Source organism: Hermetia illucens, chromosome 6, assembly GCF_905115235.1.
Source record: "Hermetia illucens chromosome 6, iHerIll2.2.curated.20191125, whole genome shotgun sequence".
NCBI classification, from domain to species: Eukaryota; Metazoa; Arthropoda; class Insecta; order Diptera; family Stratiomyidae; genus Hermetia; species Hermetia illucens.
This window is the reverse complement of record NC_051854.1, coordinates 30,125,660-30,143,257: the sequence shown is the minus strand read 5'-3', so window position 1 is coordinate 30,143,257 and position 17,598 is coordinate 30,125,660. Positions and strand designations below refer to the sequence as shown.

The window sequence follows — 17,598 nt, the reverse complement described above, 5'->3', positions numbered from 1 at the left end:
TCCTTAACATTGGCTTCGATATCCTTGTTTAGGTTAATGAGTTCCACCGTTTTGGTTTGCTCTTATGTATGTGCCCAGTCAGTAGTCCATTGTATTCGATTCCCCCGTAGAACAGAATAATCTGACTACATCGCAGGATTTCCGCTAAAGGATGTGATGCTATCCGCTCCTGCTGGAGCATATCAGCATCAAAAATATCTGTCCCATAGGCGGGACACTCACGTAGAAAATATTTCGTGCATCCCGCTTTCTTCACTACAGGGTTATCTTAAAAAGTTGGAAGAGGCAGTCCTCTCTATGAAAAACAAAAAGACGCTACGACTCGATGATTGCAGAGGTATACAAACTGATGCTCCAACATCGACCAGACTTACTGCTCCTCGCATTCAACGCTTGCCTGAAATAGGGCATTTTGCCTTGTTGGAATGTCGCGAGGCTTGCGCTAGTCAACAAAGGGAAAGACAACCCTGAATTGACTCTGCCGAGCAAGTGCTCGAAAAGCATATCAGAAATAGACTTGTTGAAGCAATACTTGTTGCCGGCGACTTATCTCCACGGCAGTTTCGCTTTAGAGCAGGGAAATCCACAGTGGATGCTGTCATGTAAGTCATGGATGCCGCGCAAAAGTAGAGAAGCGTCGAGCTCGATGGGTGGTGCTCCTCGTAATGCTTGGTGTCAGAAATGCCTTTAATTCCGTAAGAGGGAAAGGTACACTAGACATGTGCCGAACTACCTCTTACGAATATTGAGGGATTATCTGAGAGACCGCTCCTTGCTCTAGGAAACGCTAGAAAGTCAGGAAAGGATGTTGGTCTTAGACTCTGCCTGGCAATAAGAGTCGCGCCTAGTCGGTTATACAGATTATGTTGCAGTGCTTATTGCCGGACGTAGTGCCGAACAAACGCAAAGCAGGCTTTGCTCATCATTCTGACTAAAAAGACGATCCCGACCCTGCGTTTCATATCGATCGGCGAATCGATTATCGAGTCAACACCAACAGCTAGGTACCTTGAATTGATGCTTGACTCCAAGGTGAGTTTTTTAGAGCAAACGAAAGCTGCAGCGGACGATGAACTTTCAGCCTTAAGTCAGCTAAATCTATTACACGACGTCTCCTGATGAATTCAACACACTGTACGGTGCAGAGGTATGTGCTGACACTCTAGGTAAGGAAACATATCGTCAGCACCTTGCGCCAGTGCAGGGACGGGGAGCTTTGTCACTGTGTCTGCGGGAGTGATTCCCTTTCTATCATTAGATGATCGCTTTTCCAAGGTAACCCAGGCAGGGTTTTTCGAAATTTCAATTTTTCACTTTTTGGGACACTTTGAAGTGATAAACGCGATTTTTTGGTAGAAACAACGGCTAATAAGAAAAACACGCTTTAAAGTTTTGAACACTAAAAAATTTGCAATAAAATGTTAATAACCGAGTTTTATCAGCTTAACCCACACTGAATCATCGGTGCTAGGTCCACAAAGGATGCGTTTGCTGATGCACCAGGACATACGACGTGCTTCTAATACATAATGCCCCTTGTATTTGCTTCTCTGCTACCCCACTCAAGGGCTCAAGCGTTGAAGTCACTGACAATCACCTTTGGACCACGTCCCCTTGGGTCGAGAATAAGATTGTCAAACATTTCCTCGAATTCAGAGAGTGTCAACTTAGTGGGACGTAACAGCGGTATACAGCACTATGTTCGCCCACACAATCTCAGAGTCTACTGTGTCCAGTGCGAATCGCACCAGGGCTATCAGCTTATCCTCACCTCCACCGAAATTGTCGCTTTCTTGCGTCCGATATCTGTAGATATTACCCCACTTGGTATTGCATTAGCCCTCACATCTTCATTCCCAAGAACTTCGCTTTCTTTCGCAATACTTCCCATCGTGTCCGGGCTACATGGATCCGCATCCACATACTGTTACTAGACCAGTTGCATTCATATCAGCTCTGCTTTTTGTGGTGGAGGCGGAAGAAAAGGTTCTGACAGGAGACATGTAGCATATTGCCTCCTTTGCGGCTAAAATTTCCTTCTTCCGAGTCTTCCTCTCCTATTTTATGGAAGGTTTCCAGTTCTCCTCATTGAGGGAGTAGGTGTACACTCCTTTCTGGAAGACTACGTCGTAGATGCTGTGTGAAGTGGAGAGCATGTTTTTCAGAGATTTCTCTCTGAAGGAACATGAATCTGGTAAGAATTCCGAAATCTGTGCTTCAGCCGCGACTTGATTGGTTAAAGTAGCGAGTGGGTTGGAAGTCTTTGATCAGTGTTACCGGAAGCGGAAAATCATGATACTAAAAAATGTGACGAAAAAGTACTAAATAGTACTTTTATATGAGCGTACTTAGGTTCACGCAAAACGAAAAGATTTCCGCCTTTGTTGTTGTTGTATTTGGTGTCACGTCCATGTTTATCGTGTAATTATCATCAGTCAGTAACCTGCGAAAAATGGTTCCAGGAGAGAAGTGGTTAAAGAATGCATATCTAAACATATATCAGACGATGCAATGAAAACACGAAAACATGTATTCCTACATAATACAGATCATAAAAGGAAAGCAAGGAAAATGAACACAACCAACTGCAACTAAAATATTGGCACAACAAAACAAATGCACGGATTCTAAGAAAAACCCAATTCGAAATTTAATTTTAATGTTATATATTCAATTATGGCTGTAAACTAACGATTCATCATATTGGAAAGGTATTGAATCACACCGGGGCAAATTTCATTCCCAATAAAGTCACAACGTCTCACAGAAATAATTTCTTGTAGAGATAATACAGATGTTCAACCAGGTTAAGGTTTATCGATTGGGGAGGCATATGGAGTTGGCATGAACATTATACAATTGCAATTCTGGCAAGACGAACGGTTGCTATATACCTAAGGTGGCACAACACATTAAAATATACTTCGTTTTCCTGTTTTAGCCAATAAATATCAATCTATTCACTTTGGTCGCTTTGAAGCCCCGAGTTAACCGATTTCCCTTCCATGTTTGATAGTTGCACCGTCAGTCTTTTCTTTCGTACGCCACTAGTCTTAAACTACCGATTGGCTTTGGCTTTGCTTTCTTTTAAATCCAAGTAGGTTAATTTTTCAAGACTACCGCACTGAATAATTCTAACATTTAGATCTAGGCTATAGCACGCTCTTTCACAAGGGCAGGCTGTTTTCCTGTTTTTTTTTTGGGGAACTATGAAACTTCGGTCCCCACAATACTCTGATCTAAAGTGTATTTGACCGCCCGTGGATGTCGTGACATCTACCTCCAATGTCGCAGGGCTTTCGAACGGACTTTTCTGTCTAGTGCGAATAACGTCACATCATTATCGAGTTGTCAGCTTCCGCAGTTGTTCGTTGTTCGTGCAACTTAGTTTGTTACTTTATATCTTTGATGACGTGATGGGCTGCATTCACTGAAGCCGCTACTTTGTCATTTTATCATTTGCAAAATGTGTTAATGTTTGCAGCTTCAAAAGGTACTAAATTTAGTACTTTTGGTACCAAAAACCTGACATTGTGTGTGATTCCTTACCACTCGGAGACTTATAACCCGTTTTTTCCATCTCCATGTGTTTTGGACACCCTTAGTATAGTAGTGAACTACTACAAGCTATCTCTCCACGATAAGGTGGTGTCCGAAGGACTTACCTTTATCCGCAGATGTTTCGGACGATTCGTTTCGATCAGCCGTGTTTCTTCAAAAACCGGTTCACCTGGAGGCGTTTTGCTCAGAAACATGGACGACCTCAGTCGGTGGCGTCGATCGGAACCCCGTGCTGTCAACACTGTTCGTTGAGGTTCCAATCTGGGATAACTGAGTCTAAACTCCGATGCTGAGTCGATAAATTCAAGATTGCTTTTTACTTGAGATCATCGCTTTTCATTAATTTTTTATAATCGGATGCCATCACCAACAATTTACCAGGAAAAGTAGATAATCTCGGCAGGGCCTCTTTTTACTACAACAAAGCAAATTGAAACTGGTGTCGCCGGGCAAACTTCACTGTTTGCGGGCACATTTTAACCCAATAACACATTGCTTGGTAGCCACTTCTTGACTTGAGGTTTAAGTACCACTTACCTTCAGGCTTTCGTCCTAATTCCCAAAGGGATCTCCGCTACTGAACACACTCACTACGTCAAGGTGGATCTGTAGTTCCTTACGTTGTTTAACGTGATGATTATGGTAATCTGTTACACCAGCTAAAAAACATCGGGTAAAAGGAACCACTAATTTAATGACATCTAACTATTGCGCATTCTACCCGTTTTGTAGAATATCGCTGCGATTTATCTTAAAAAACGCTGACTACCCTGTAGTTGACTCGACTGACCAACTATTTTTTTTTTTTTTTTATGGATGGAGGTGGAAATCTTAGAAAGACGCTTTTGCGCCAGGTTGCAGCAGTGTGTGGGATTCACACCCACTAAAACCATCCCCACTCTTCCGCCCCTCCCCGCGGGACCACCGTGAAGTATTACTTCGCGGGGGAGGCTCTGGTTCTCTGGTTCGCTATACCAGCTCGTCCATGGCACGTCTCCGTCGCGCCGCCTTCCGAGCTCGATCCAACTCCAGGAGTTTCGTCTGCACCACGGCTACTGCCTCATTTACCGCCATCCAGTTTTCCTCCGACTTCAACATCTCTTCCACCAGGTTGGAGGGCTCGATGTCCGCCCCTAAGATGCTGTTCAACCTCCTTTTCTGCTGCAGAAATCTGGGACAATGGAACATAACGTGCTCCGGGTCCTCGAGTGTAGCACCGCATTCAGGACAGTTGGGAGACTCGTCCAATTCAAAGCGATGCAAGTACAGGGTGCGGCAGCATAACTTCCTTTTTTAAAATGCGCGCCACTCAGTTAGTTGATATCATAGCGGAGCGCTAGTGGTCTCATTCAAGAGAGGATACTGTAAAGTTTTGTCCCGACATGGTTCAGTCGCCATCATGCGTTGGAATAGTGAGGAGCGTGCCTTTGCCGTTGAGGTTTACTTTTCAAGCGGATGTTCGGTTATTGCAACACAGCGTGCATTTCGGAGTCGCTTTAATTTAGCCCCGTTGGCTCCCGTCCCAGACCGCAAATCAGTTGTTACATGGGTCACTACATTCAGACAAACTGCAAGTGCGACAAAAGGAAGAATTGGAGTCCCTCGGCCCGTTAGATCACCTGAGAACATTGAAGCAGTGAGAGCGTCAATGTTGCGATCGCCACGGCTTTCTGCGCGCAAACACGCAGTGACAGTGACAGTGACAGTGAATTCGGACCGGTATGTAAACATGCTACAGAATTTTTTTTCCCACGGCTAGAAAATTTGAATTTGGGGGACACTTGGTTCCAACAAGATGGTGCAACAGCCCATACTTCAAGAGCATCGATGGCTGTTTTGAGGGAACACTTTCCAGAGCGCCTTATCTCAATTAGAGGCGATTTGGAATAGCCGGCACGCTCTCCCGATCTGTCCCCTTGAGATTTTTTTCTATGGGGTTTTTTGAAATCCCGTATTTATGTGAACCGTCCAAGAACCCTACAAGATTTGAAGACCAACATCCAAGAAGAAATTGCCAACATAACACCTGCTATGCTAACAAAAGTCATGACAAACGCCAGAAATCGGTTTACGCAATGTATGGAGAATGGGGGACGTCACCTAACAGATTTGATCTTCAAAACAATGTAAATAAAAACTTTAGACATGTACCTACATTATAAAAAAAAATAAATATTTTCCGATGCATACAATCGTTTTTATTGAGTTTTGAAAAAAGGAAGTTATGCTGCCGCACCCTGTACTTCCTATAGCCACCATGTCCCGTAAGGAACTGTGTCAGGTGGTAATTCAATTCTCCGTGCTTTCGGTTGACCCATTTCTCGATGCACGGGATCAATGTATGGGTCCACCTGCCCTTGTCGGAGTTATCCTATCTTTGTTGCCACTTGCCACACAACTCTCTCCTGATGGCTTTTCAGAAATCCGCGTTCACCTCGGCTGGATTTGCCTTCCGTTTTTCGTAGAGCCAGTGTGCCTCGCTCGCTAGAAGATCTATAGGGATCATTCCTGCGATAACACACACTGCCTCCGTCGACACCGTCCTAAATGCGCTGCACACCCTTAGCGCAATTGGCCGGTATGCCGAACATATTTTCTTCCGGTTGACAGCGTGGTTCAACGCTCCCGCCCAGACAGGGGCCGCGTATAGCAGGATCGACCTCACCACTCCCGCGATGAGTAGCCTGCCACTATACTTCGGCGCTCCCACGTTAGGCATCATCCTTGCAAGGGATGAGCTGGCATTTGCTGCCTTCTCTCGCGCATAATCCAAGTGTTCCTTGAAACTCAGCTTGGCATCGATCATCACCCCCAGGTATTTGACAACCGATTTTGAGACGACCTCACGATTACCAACCTGGATGGTAACCGTGTTGTTCTTCCTACGGTTGGTAATGAGGACCGCCTTCGTCTTTTCGTCCGCCAGGTCCAGCTTGGCCATTCGTAACCATGACTTGATGGTATGAATGGCTTCATTTGCATGAAGCTCCACGTCCTCGGGATGCTTTGCAATTGCAACTACCGCCAAGTCGTCCGCAAAACCAATCAGCGTTGTCTCCTCCGGCACGCGAAAGCCAAGCACTCCGTCGTACATTATGTTCCACAGCAGCGGTCCCAATACAGAACCTTGAGGCACACCTGCTGTCATAATGTACTCCTTCGGCCCGTCGTCCGTCTCATACCAGAGAAGTCTGTCCGAAAAGTAACTCTCGATGAGCCGAGTCAAGTAGCTAGGAACACCCAGTTTGGCCAAAGCGCCCTTAATCCAGCCCCAGTTGGCCAAGTTAAAAGCATTTTTGACGTCCAGCGTCACCAGAGCACAGCATTTGCCCATGGCCATTGCATTTCGAGCCAATTCCACGACCTTTGCTACTGCACCGACCGTAAAACAGGCTCGCCGAAACCCATATTGCCGCTCTGAAAGACCACCCGCAAGCTCGATGAACGGGAGCAGCCTGTTGTATATCACCCTCTCCAACATCTTCCCCATGGTGTCTAAGAGACAAATAGGGCGATATGAAGAGGGCACACCGGGTGGTTTTCGAGGCTTCGGTAGCAAGACCAGCTTCTGCCTCTTCCACTGGGCGGGAAACACTCCTTCCGCCATGCACGATTCGAATGTGCTTGCGAACCACCTTGGTCTGGCCTTGACCGCCACCTTCAGAGCACTGTTCGGAATTCCGTCCAATCCCGGAGCCTTGCTGTCCCAAAGTTCCTCTTCGGTAACATCAGGGATCGAGAAGACGTCCTGCTGAGCTGCCAGTTGGGGTTCTCTTTCGTCCTGCTCCTGCTGCGGGAAAAGAGTTGCAATTATTTGCAACAAGAGCCGTGGGCATGTCACCTGAGGTGATTTTCGCCCGCGGATCTTCTTCATTACAACTTGGTAGGCTGTACCCCACGGATTCGTATTAGCCTCCATGTAGAGCTTCTTGTAGCATTCCCGCTTGCTTCTCCGAATGGCCTTCTTAAGATTGCTTCGCAGATCCCTGTATTCCTCCTCACGCTCCTGGTGCTCCGGCCTTCCCCTTGTCCTTTGGGAAAGTCTCCTCGCTCGGAGACAAGAGTAGTTTGGCCTCTTGCCGTGGTGCAAACGTCGTCGTGGCATCGTAGCGTCGCATGCTTCGGTTACACGCTGAGACAGCTATGTGACCCTTTCCACCGCTGTTCCATCCGGATCATGGGCTCCCTCCAACTATCTTAGGCGTAGAGTTCGTAGCTATTACTTTCCATCTGTCTCTTATGACACTTTGCTAAAAATAAAAAACGTGCGTTATACATAAATACCTAAGTTCGTAAGTGAACATGGATGGTAAACACATAGGCATATCATATTACCTTCAAGCTAAGATAATATCTGCAATTTAGGAACAGCATGCCAGTTACGTGTAGGATCCAGGTTGTTCAAAACACTTTTATACTGATTGGAATTATCCACGTGCACGTCTTCGTCAATGAAGTACATGAGTTATAAGGGTCTGTCCGCATCCGCCTATATCTGATTCCAGATTTTGCCGTGAGGAATACACTCCTGAAATGGCTCTCGTCAAAATATTCAACCCTTGAAAACTGAAAAGTATCACGGCAAACGAATTACGGTCGATTAGTCTAATCACTTGCTCTACACACTCCTTGTTTGATTTGATTTTGGCCACGGGAATGGGTTCCCAGTTTCGTGCACAAATCGATTTGATTTTATCCTTATTGCCTCAAATTTCACTAGATGAACCTTTTCATCCGCATAATGCCCTTTTCGCTTGGCAATTTGCATTTTCTCCTTTTTTGTGTGTTGCTTACAAACTCGCTTTCGATAAGATTGCGAATATTGTGAGAAGGCGATGAGAACCCAAGGAAACGTGTGCAGAATCGAAATTCGATAAGAAGGCGTAGATACGATATACATATAATATCGCACTGTGTATATAATGCACATTTATGTAGGTTTCATTTTATCACAAGCACTCTTCACTCTTCACACTTTTCTTTCCTTTTTCACAGGAGCACGATACACTATCATTTTTGGTATCTATAAAAGATGTGGTAAATTCAACGGGGGATTCCCAAAACGATAATTTGGTGGAAGTGCCGGTAACCGTTATAGTCCTGGATGAGAACGATAATGCGCCTCAGTTTGAACAAGTAAGTCAAGAGAATTCATGAATATTTCTAATAGAATTGATACTTTGCACACATCCGTCGTAAAAACAAACCAAATTGTGCACTGCCAGCAATCCTGCCCCGCAGCACTTGTCGGCATTGTACTTTTACTACTTTTACTACTTTTATTATGTTCCCCATGCACATTTACACCCGAAATGTTGATCTGATCTCATCTCGTTTCGTTTTAGGTGCCATATGAGACCGAAGTCTACGAAAATGCCACCGTGGGTACAACAATATTCGATAAGATCCTTGTTACCGACAAGGACACAGTGGGAGAGAATCTGGACATAATGTGTTCCTCGCAAAGCCAAAATCCCGATGGTTGTTCAAAGTAAGAGAATTTTATTCTGCCTACAGTTGTGTTATGTGAAAAGAAATTTAAGGAAGGATTTAGCGAGTTTGTCAGTTTTGTGAGCGTCATAGAGTGGTAAATCCAATTGCAGATTTACTACTGTAATCGGTGCGCCACCTGTAGTGTTTGTCCGTGCCACCCTGCACTAGAATAATGGCTGTATGGAGAGTTCTGTACGGCAAGCTATGAATTTGTACGCAGGCAATTGAAAATATTTACGGCGGCTGAATATAAGGAAAAATCAGGAAAAACTGCTAACAAAAATTGTAGGCCCAGAAACAATAGATTCATGGTCTGCTAAATTTGAAGCATTTGAACAGCCGCTTTGCACGCTGGATTCGTTATATAAAGCACCCTTTCATCTACTAGAAGTGAAAAGAAAGGAAATGGGGCAGAAGCCGATGACCAAACATAACCGAAAAAGAAGCATAGACCCACTATTTTTTAACACTCATTAAAGTGAAGCTTCATCCTAGGATCCTCGTCCTCGAGTTTCAACAGTGATGCCCTCTACCAAGTTTGTTGTTTTTTCGGGATTTCCAGGCGAATAAAGGTCTGAGAGCTAAAATACGTGGAACAAAATGATTTTGGTAAAACAACCTCTGCACGTATTTCAATTTGTATATATCAACGGTAGCCCCCATGGTGTGTTGACTTCAATGTAGAGAAATTGCGCTTATAATATTTCACTTTTCAAAGGTTATTTTTGCTTCCTTTAAACTATCGCCGCACCTTTGTTTACGCCAAGTCATGATAGGTCAGGATAGGAAAAGCAGACAAATAAATTACAAAAACGAAAAGGAACAGTTTTAAAGCCATGTACCTCTCGACTTGTTTAGAATGCCAGGCAGCCATAAGGGGTTTACCACCCCATCAGTCACGCCGGAAGCACTTTGTTTTACGTTAACTGATACAGGCAGCAACTCAAATATCTATGATATGCATTTACCCCTAGCGTGATGCTACTCACAGACATGAATAGAATATCATTTGGAGTCAATATCAATTGATTCGAGATGTTCTCGTGCTCTTAACAACGTGATGCAACGGGATGTTAATCAGTAGCCATTCGATTTCAAATTTCAGCTAATATCTGCCCTGGATAAGCTTAAAATAGTTTTCCTCTTATTGTTCAGCTGAGTCCTATAGACAGTGCGGTAAAATAAAGTCATAATAATCGTGACGTTCATGACGTTATCAAGTCTTAAAAGCCGTTCTGATATTCTAAAAATTCATCTAAATTTACCAGGTTCTCGAAATTAGTAGGGCACTTACGTGAGGTGATGTCGATTTATTGCTGCTGATGATGACCAAATCACTCACTATTCATCAACGTTGCATACACCAGTGAACATAGTTTATGCTGCGAGGTGATCAGGTAATCAGACCTTGCAACCATCAGGCAAATTCGAATTAGAGCTTTATCAAAGAAGTGAAAAGGCAATCTGGCCCTCGAACCGATGCCACTGCACCCACGAAGCCTATGGCCTGAGCGAAGTCCTCCTAATTATCAAACAATTACTATTTTATTGTTTTTTTAAATCATCGTCATCATCAATGGCGCAACAATTGGTATTCGATCCAAGCCTGCCTTAGGGAGGAACTCTAGATATACCAGGTTTGCAACCAAGTTCACAAAATCGATATCCTTAGAAATTATCTGGAGTTTTCGCCTATGCTATCGGTCCATCTAAGGTAGGCTCTTTCACGTCTTCTTTTTCGACCATAGATATTGCTCTTATAGACTTTCTGGGCTCATCCTTGACCATATGGCTTAAGTAACCCGCCCACGGTACCTGTTGAGCTGGATTTTATCCACAACCAGACGGTGGTGGTATCACTAATAACTTTCGTCGTTAACTATCCTCATGTAATTAGGTGAAAAAAGGGATGTTCTCAAGATTTTTTTACGGATACAATATGCCCCAATGACCCTGGAGAGATTTTTTATTTTCGTTTGATTTTTCGATTTCTGCTAAAAAATCGGCTATTTTATCGGCTATTTTAAACAAAATTTAAAATTAGTAAATATTAGAAACAAACACAAAAAAGCTTCCAGGCATACACGGAAAATTACGTGAAGAAACACTATGCAAAATTTCAAAATAATCGGTACAGTAGATTTTGAGTTATGGCGTACACAGACCTCGAAAATAGCAAGTTTCAAAAAAGCGACTTAAAGTTTTGCGCACTAATAGACCCAGCGTAGAGCAACGACGTTCAAATACTCAAAACTTGGTCATTTTTATTCCGATCGATTTGAAATTTTGATATTGTATTCATTTAGAAACAAAAATGGTGTGGATCAATGATGGCCTATTAAGATAGCGGAGAATATAGATCTTAAAGATCGTACTCAACAACATGCTACCTGTATAATTGCTGCACTCACTTTTTATTTCTGGGACAGATAATGCCTCGTTGCCAGTTGTAGGCATTCATATATTGTTCCAGGCCTTGAGCATCTATTGATGAATTGATTTGGTCGCCTCCACATTTAACCAGAGCGGCTCTAATTCCACCGATGTATTGCACGGACGGTTTCTATCATCCTTGGTGGTGGTGTCATTTGTCCATCATCTTCTGCTTGCCTTCAGGGCGGACCCCCAACCAGCCGATATTTTGGTTGTTGAGCAGTTTGTCAAAGTACTCAACACATTACTCGAACATGCCCATATGTACGGTCGGGAATCAGATTTTCCTCTTCGTCTCGGCATCATGATCATCGAGGTGCATAAGGTTTCATCCCGCTGACTTGTTGGTAAAACTTGCGCACGGTTGCTTTCTATACTTTCCGAGTTGACAGACCTTTTCGCCCGGGCTTCCTTTTCTGTCTTTGAAGTCGCTTCGCCGCTCGACGAAGTTCATGATATTTCTTCGCATGTGTCCGAGGTTTTTGAGGGTGCAGCATCGCCCAGTATGCGGCATTCCTTCGTTCCGTTGCGACTGGGGCCAAGTTCGTTTATGGGCTTAAAAATGATAATTTTCTTCAGGTGGTTGCGAAGATCATTTGTCGATGCTTCGTCTCCAGGAGCTCTGTTGACTGGGGTTATTGTCTTCTTTTTATTCCTATCTCATTTTTCTTAGCTTTTTTGAAGTTGTTTGTAGGTCCTAAAAATTAAGTGAGCGCCGTTCTCGCTGATGTTAAGTGCCTATACAATCGTTTGTTCTATTTTTAGGACGGGTTTTTTCTTCTTCTATAAGGTTTATATATATACACTTTGTACTTCATACCAAACGTCTATATAGATCATTTAAACATCTCAGTGATTTCATCGATTCCATTGACTTCCTTTCTACCCGCACTTCCTTCGTGATTAACATCGCGTTGATCCTGATGATTGACATATTAAGAACTGTACTCAATCATTTCTTCTAGATCTACATAATGTTGGTATCCTTTGTAAACACTTAATTTTACCATTAGAACTTTATTTGAATATTCTCTTATTCTTCTTCTTATTCTTTAGTCTTTGTCCCGTTCATAAGCGGGGTTTGTCGTGATTAGTTGCGCCATTTTGTTCTATCAAAAGCCTGATCTAGATGAATTCGCTCCCCATCCAGTGTATCAGCCACCGTTGCTTCGACCGGCCTTTTGGTCGTTTCCTATCGACTTCGATGTCCAGACCAATCTTGGCGAGTGAATTCTCGTTAGCGCAAATTATGTGACCATTCCACCAAAGATGCCTCTCTCGCAATTTCTCCACAATCGGTGCAAACCCATATCGATCGCGGATATCCTCATTTCGGATGTGATCAATGCATGTTACGCCACTAGTCCAACGCAACATCTTCGTGTCCATTGCCTCGAGAGGCCGCTCATTTTCTTTAATAATCGGCCAACACTCAGAACCATAGAGAGCGAGAGGGCGGACGACATTGCGGTAAATTTTACATTTGAGACATTCATTGATACGTCGATCGCCAGTTCGGTTTTCAAAAGTTTTATTGAGATTGAATCTGAGACCGTGTTGCATGAGGAGATCATTTCCTTTTTGGGACAAGTTGGACGGTTGTTCCATAGTTCTTGACAAACTCGGCTTGATTCACGGTTATTTGAACGATTTCGTGAATGTTGAGAATGCGGCCAAAAGTCTCTGTGGTATGGGACAGCAACCGGATCAGAATGTAATTTGAACATTATACTGGCCTATCTTTCTTTTTCCATATTGGAACTGTGGAACTTTCGTGCCAATCAGATGTGTGTTCTACCTTCCTCAATAACCCGATTGAAGAATTCGCTGAGTCGCACTGTTGGGTCCCAGCTCTTCGCTTTGCTGAGTTCAGATGCGATGTCGTCAGATCCTGTTGCTTTCACCGATATCATTCATTTTATTGCTTCCTAGACTTCGATGGCGCTGAAATGACTCCAAATGACGACAATACTTTTGGAAGTGAAGGATGAACAAATTCTTCCGTTGATTTCCTCGAAATATTCTCGCCATCTATCCGTCGATAGGTATGCATTTTCATTAACACAACAAAAGCGTTCGATATCCTGTTTGCGTTGGTGTTAGCTTTTGACAAGTCGATACAGATCTCTCTTGCTATCCCTAATGTCCAGTTTATCGTAAAAAACTTTGTAATGGGCCAATTGAGTGACAGCGATCGCTTTCTTTGCTTCCAATTTGCCAGCCAATAAACTTGTGATAAAGGCGTTTCTTTTCACAGGCCGTCATTCCAAAGCCAAGTATCTCGGTTGATAAACCACTTACTTGGCTTGGTGATCCCGAAGGCTGCGTAGGCCGCTTTGTTCCACATTTGTAATGTGGTTGGTAATCGTGTAAGTGAAATCATTTCTTCTTTCTTCAAATCACCCCGATTTAATATGCGGCGGGCCAGTTCGTTCCTCACGCTCTTTTATCGGTGGCTTTATTCGCAAGATATATCGCACTATAAAATGTAGGATGAGACAATCGTTTGATGAACCATGTATTCACAAGTACAACGTCATGGGTGTCCGCAAAATCGACTATACGCTCGCCATCATCATTGCGCGATCCAAACCTTTTTCCTGCATGGCACCTGTTACCGTCTGCCTTTTGATCCACATGGCCGAAAGGTCGGCTATGATGATGATATAATCATCAGCACGCCCTTTACAGGTCTTTGTATCGAGAAGTTGTCAAAAGGCATCTTTCTCGGCATCGGGTCGACGTGTCGATACGTACGCGGTGAAGAAGTGAATAGTGCGATCAGCTCATATAATGGTGAGCTTTATCAGTCATCAAATCGCTCAACCTCTTTGAAGACATTACGGAAACCCCATTACCTACTGAGATAGCAATGCCAAGACCGTATTGAGTATGTAGGTTACCAGCATATAGAAGTTTATTGCCTTTTTTACCGCTTTCGCGTTGTGTGCCGCAACTTTTGGTAACAAACCATCAGATTTCTTGTAGAGCGCAAATATCAATGCGATTTTTCCAAAAGGCAACCAGCACGCTATTTACATGGCGGAATTGATAATAAAAATCATGATGTAGGGCATCATATTGGAAACTTTAGTTAGAATAAGTCAAACTTGTCTCTTTTTCGTAAATGTAACACATATACACAACGAACTTTGTACATCAAACACCTAAGTATTGTTGATGTGATCATGTGATCATCAGTACATTGCGTTCGAAGTGTTTGCCGCTACTTGCCAGCGAGCACCAACACGACGTTCCTCCTGCGTGTGGGATGTCGCGAGGGTGAACATCGGAAGGTTCATCGAAGCTCTTGGAGCAGGTAGGGCCGCGCTGGGCGACACTCCGGGGAATGGTAGTGTCGCAGCTGACACCGTCGTAAATTCAGTGATGAATCTGATAAGGACGGCGTGTGAAACTTCCATGCCCCGGAAAGGCCCCAGGCGCGACAAGCCTTCTATGTACTAGTGGACGGAATAAATTGCCGACCTACGGAAGGAGTGTCATAAGCTCCGCCGTTTGGCACAACGTTTGTACGCCAACGAGGAGGCATGTGCCATAAAGGCACAATATAGATCAGCAAAAAGGAGACTCCGCAGCGCTATAAATAAAAGCAAAGCTCGCGGCTGGCAGAATCTTGTTAATAAGGTGAATGAGGACCCGTGGGGACTTGGCTATAAGCTTGTCACTCGGAAATTCGGGGCTCTGCGGAAGCCCTGCATACTGAGCACCGACCAGATGGACCGCATTGTGCGGGCATTGCATAGTACGGGTTATGTAAATAGCGCGGAAAGCGTCGTGGATTGCCCCGTTTTCACAATGAGAGAGCTCGAAGAAGCGGTTCTCACTATGAAAAACAGGAAGGCGCCAGGTCCTGATGGCATCCTGGTGGAAGTTTACAAACTGGTGTTCCGCCAACGGCCAGAATTGCTGCTTGAAGTGTTCAACGCTTGCTTGAAGGAGGGCATTTGTCGCTGGAAAGTGGCCAGACTCGCGTTGATCAGTAAGGGTAAAGGAGACCCGGAGCTCCCGTCTGCATACCGACCGCTGTGTATGCTTGACACGGCCGGAAAAGTGCTCGAGAAGCTCCTCAGAGGTAGACTCGCTGAAGCGATCCGTGCTTCCTGGGACTTATCCGCAAGGCAGTTCGGGTTTAGAACAGGGAAATCTACAGTGGATGCTGTTATAGAGGTCGTAAATGCGTTTACTCGAACCGGGGTACACAGCCGCCGATCTCGACGGATAGTGCTCCTCATAACGCTTGATGTCAGAAATGCCTTCAATTCCGTAAGATGGACAGATATGCTAGGCACACTAGAGAACTCCTTTCACGTGCCAAGCTATCTCTTGCGGATATTGAGGGATTATCTGAAAAACCGCTCCCTGCTCTATGAGACGCTAGAGGACCAGAGGAGGACGGAAATCACGTCGGGAGTAGCACAGGGATCCATCCTAAGGCCGGACCTCTGGAACGCTTCTTATGATAGTCTGCTGAGACTCGATATGCCCGAAGAGTCGCGCCTGGTCGGTTATGCAGACGACGTTGCGGCACTTTGCCGGACGCACTGCTGAACAGGCGCAAAGCGGACTTGGCATATTGATGCGACGGGTAAGCGGATCGATGACTGCTCACGGTTTCAACCTTACACTGGAAAAAATCGAAGTAGTCATCCTGACCAGAAAGAGAATCCCGACCTTGCGTCCCATATCGATCGGCGAGTTGACTATAGAGTCAAAACCAGCGATTAAATACCTTGGTTTTATGCTCGACTCGAAGATGAGCTTCTTCGAGCAAATCAAAACAGCAGCGGACAGGGCTGCAGCTGGAATCGCGGCCTTGAGTCGGCTAATGGCGAATGTCGGGGGCCCTATATCAACAAGGAGACGTCTCCTCATGGGAGCAACGCAGTCCGTTCTTCTCTATGGTACGGAAGTATGGGCTGATGCCCTTGACAAGGAGGTGCATCGTAAACGCCTCGCTCAAATGCAGAGGCGGGGAGCTTTGCGAGTGGCGTCTGCTTATCGCACCGTCTCCGAACCGGCTGTGATGGTGATTGCGGGGATGATCCCCGTTGCCCTCCTTGCCAAGGAGCGCAAAGTTATCTATCGCCGTAAGCGCGAAAACTTAAAAGAAGTGGTTGCCCGTGAAGAACGTCAACGCACCCTTAGTGAGTGGCAACTTTCTTGGCAAAATGAGCCAAGGGATAAGTGGACTGCTCGGCTCATCGACAAATTAGACCCATGGTTGAACAGAAAGCACGGCGAGATTGATTACCTCCTTACCCAACTTCTAACAGGATTGGGAAGGCGCGATCTCCTGATTGTGTGTTCTGCAATAGAGTGGCGGATGACGCTGAACACACCTTTTTCTCTTGCGAGAGGTGGGACGGCCTCCGCCAGCAGCTTTATGCAGACGCAGGGGAGCTCTCTCCAGACAACATTATCAGAGAGATCCTAAAGACCACTGGCAGCTTGAATCGTATTGCGCATTATGTTCGGGCTCTTCTTACTACGAAGAAGATTGAACTCGACCGGCGGAGGGATCGGACGGTAACGGGTTCCCTGAACTAATAACAACTCCCTTCCTCCCCTCCCCTCCCGTTGGTGAAAGGAATTCCCTGACTTGAAGACTCCCAAAACCGGGAGAGCGGGAGGGCTAGCCCGAAGTAATGTGTCAAACGGTTCCAGGTTAGTTCTCTGATGACAGGGAGGTGTTTAGTTTGTAGTTCGTCAGCGTGCTGTTGCGGGAGTCCAACACTCTGTCCGTAAACGCATTCACCTACCCTACTCCCAAAAAAAAAAAAATGTTACAAAAAAATCCACAAAACCTTTCATACCTCAAAGACGGGATTTCCAATTTCTGATTTGTTTATACTTTACTACATTGGTTGAGACAGAGACGTTGCTTCTTTATTTGAGCTCGCCTCTTTGCGTCCCTTCACTGTTATGAAAATGGAATAACAAAGTGCTTTTCTTGAACAAATCTTATCCTTATTTTCTTTTATTGAATTTATTTATTCTGCAATGAATATATATCCCTACCTCCTACTGGTTTCCATTCAAGTATTTGTTTACAATAAATATGGACTTCCTCTTACCTTCTTTACATCATTT

General features: G+C 44.6%; 1 protein-coding gene across 1 annotated transcript in view; it reads left to right on the top strand.

Annotated features, from left to right (window-relative positions):
• Nucleotides 1–17,598, top strand: part of LOC119658982 (cadherin-87A) — a 582,773-nt gene that overhangs the window by 484,539 nt on the left and 80,636 nt on the right. Inside the window, exons 7-8 of the mRNA XM_038066864.1 lie at nt 8,557–8,697; nt 8,907–9,052. Coding sequence (XP_037922792.1) covers nt 8,557–8,697; nt 8,907–9,052 — 287 coding nt within the window. The remainder of the gene's footprint in view (nt 1–8,556; nt 8,698–8,906; nt 9,053–17,598) is intronic.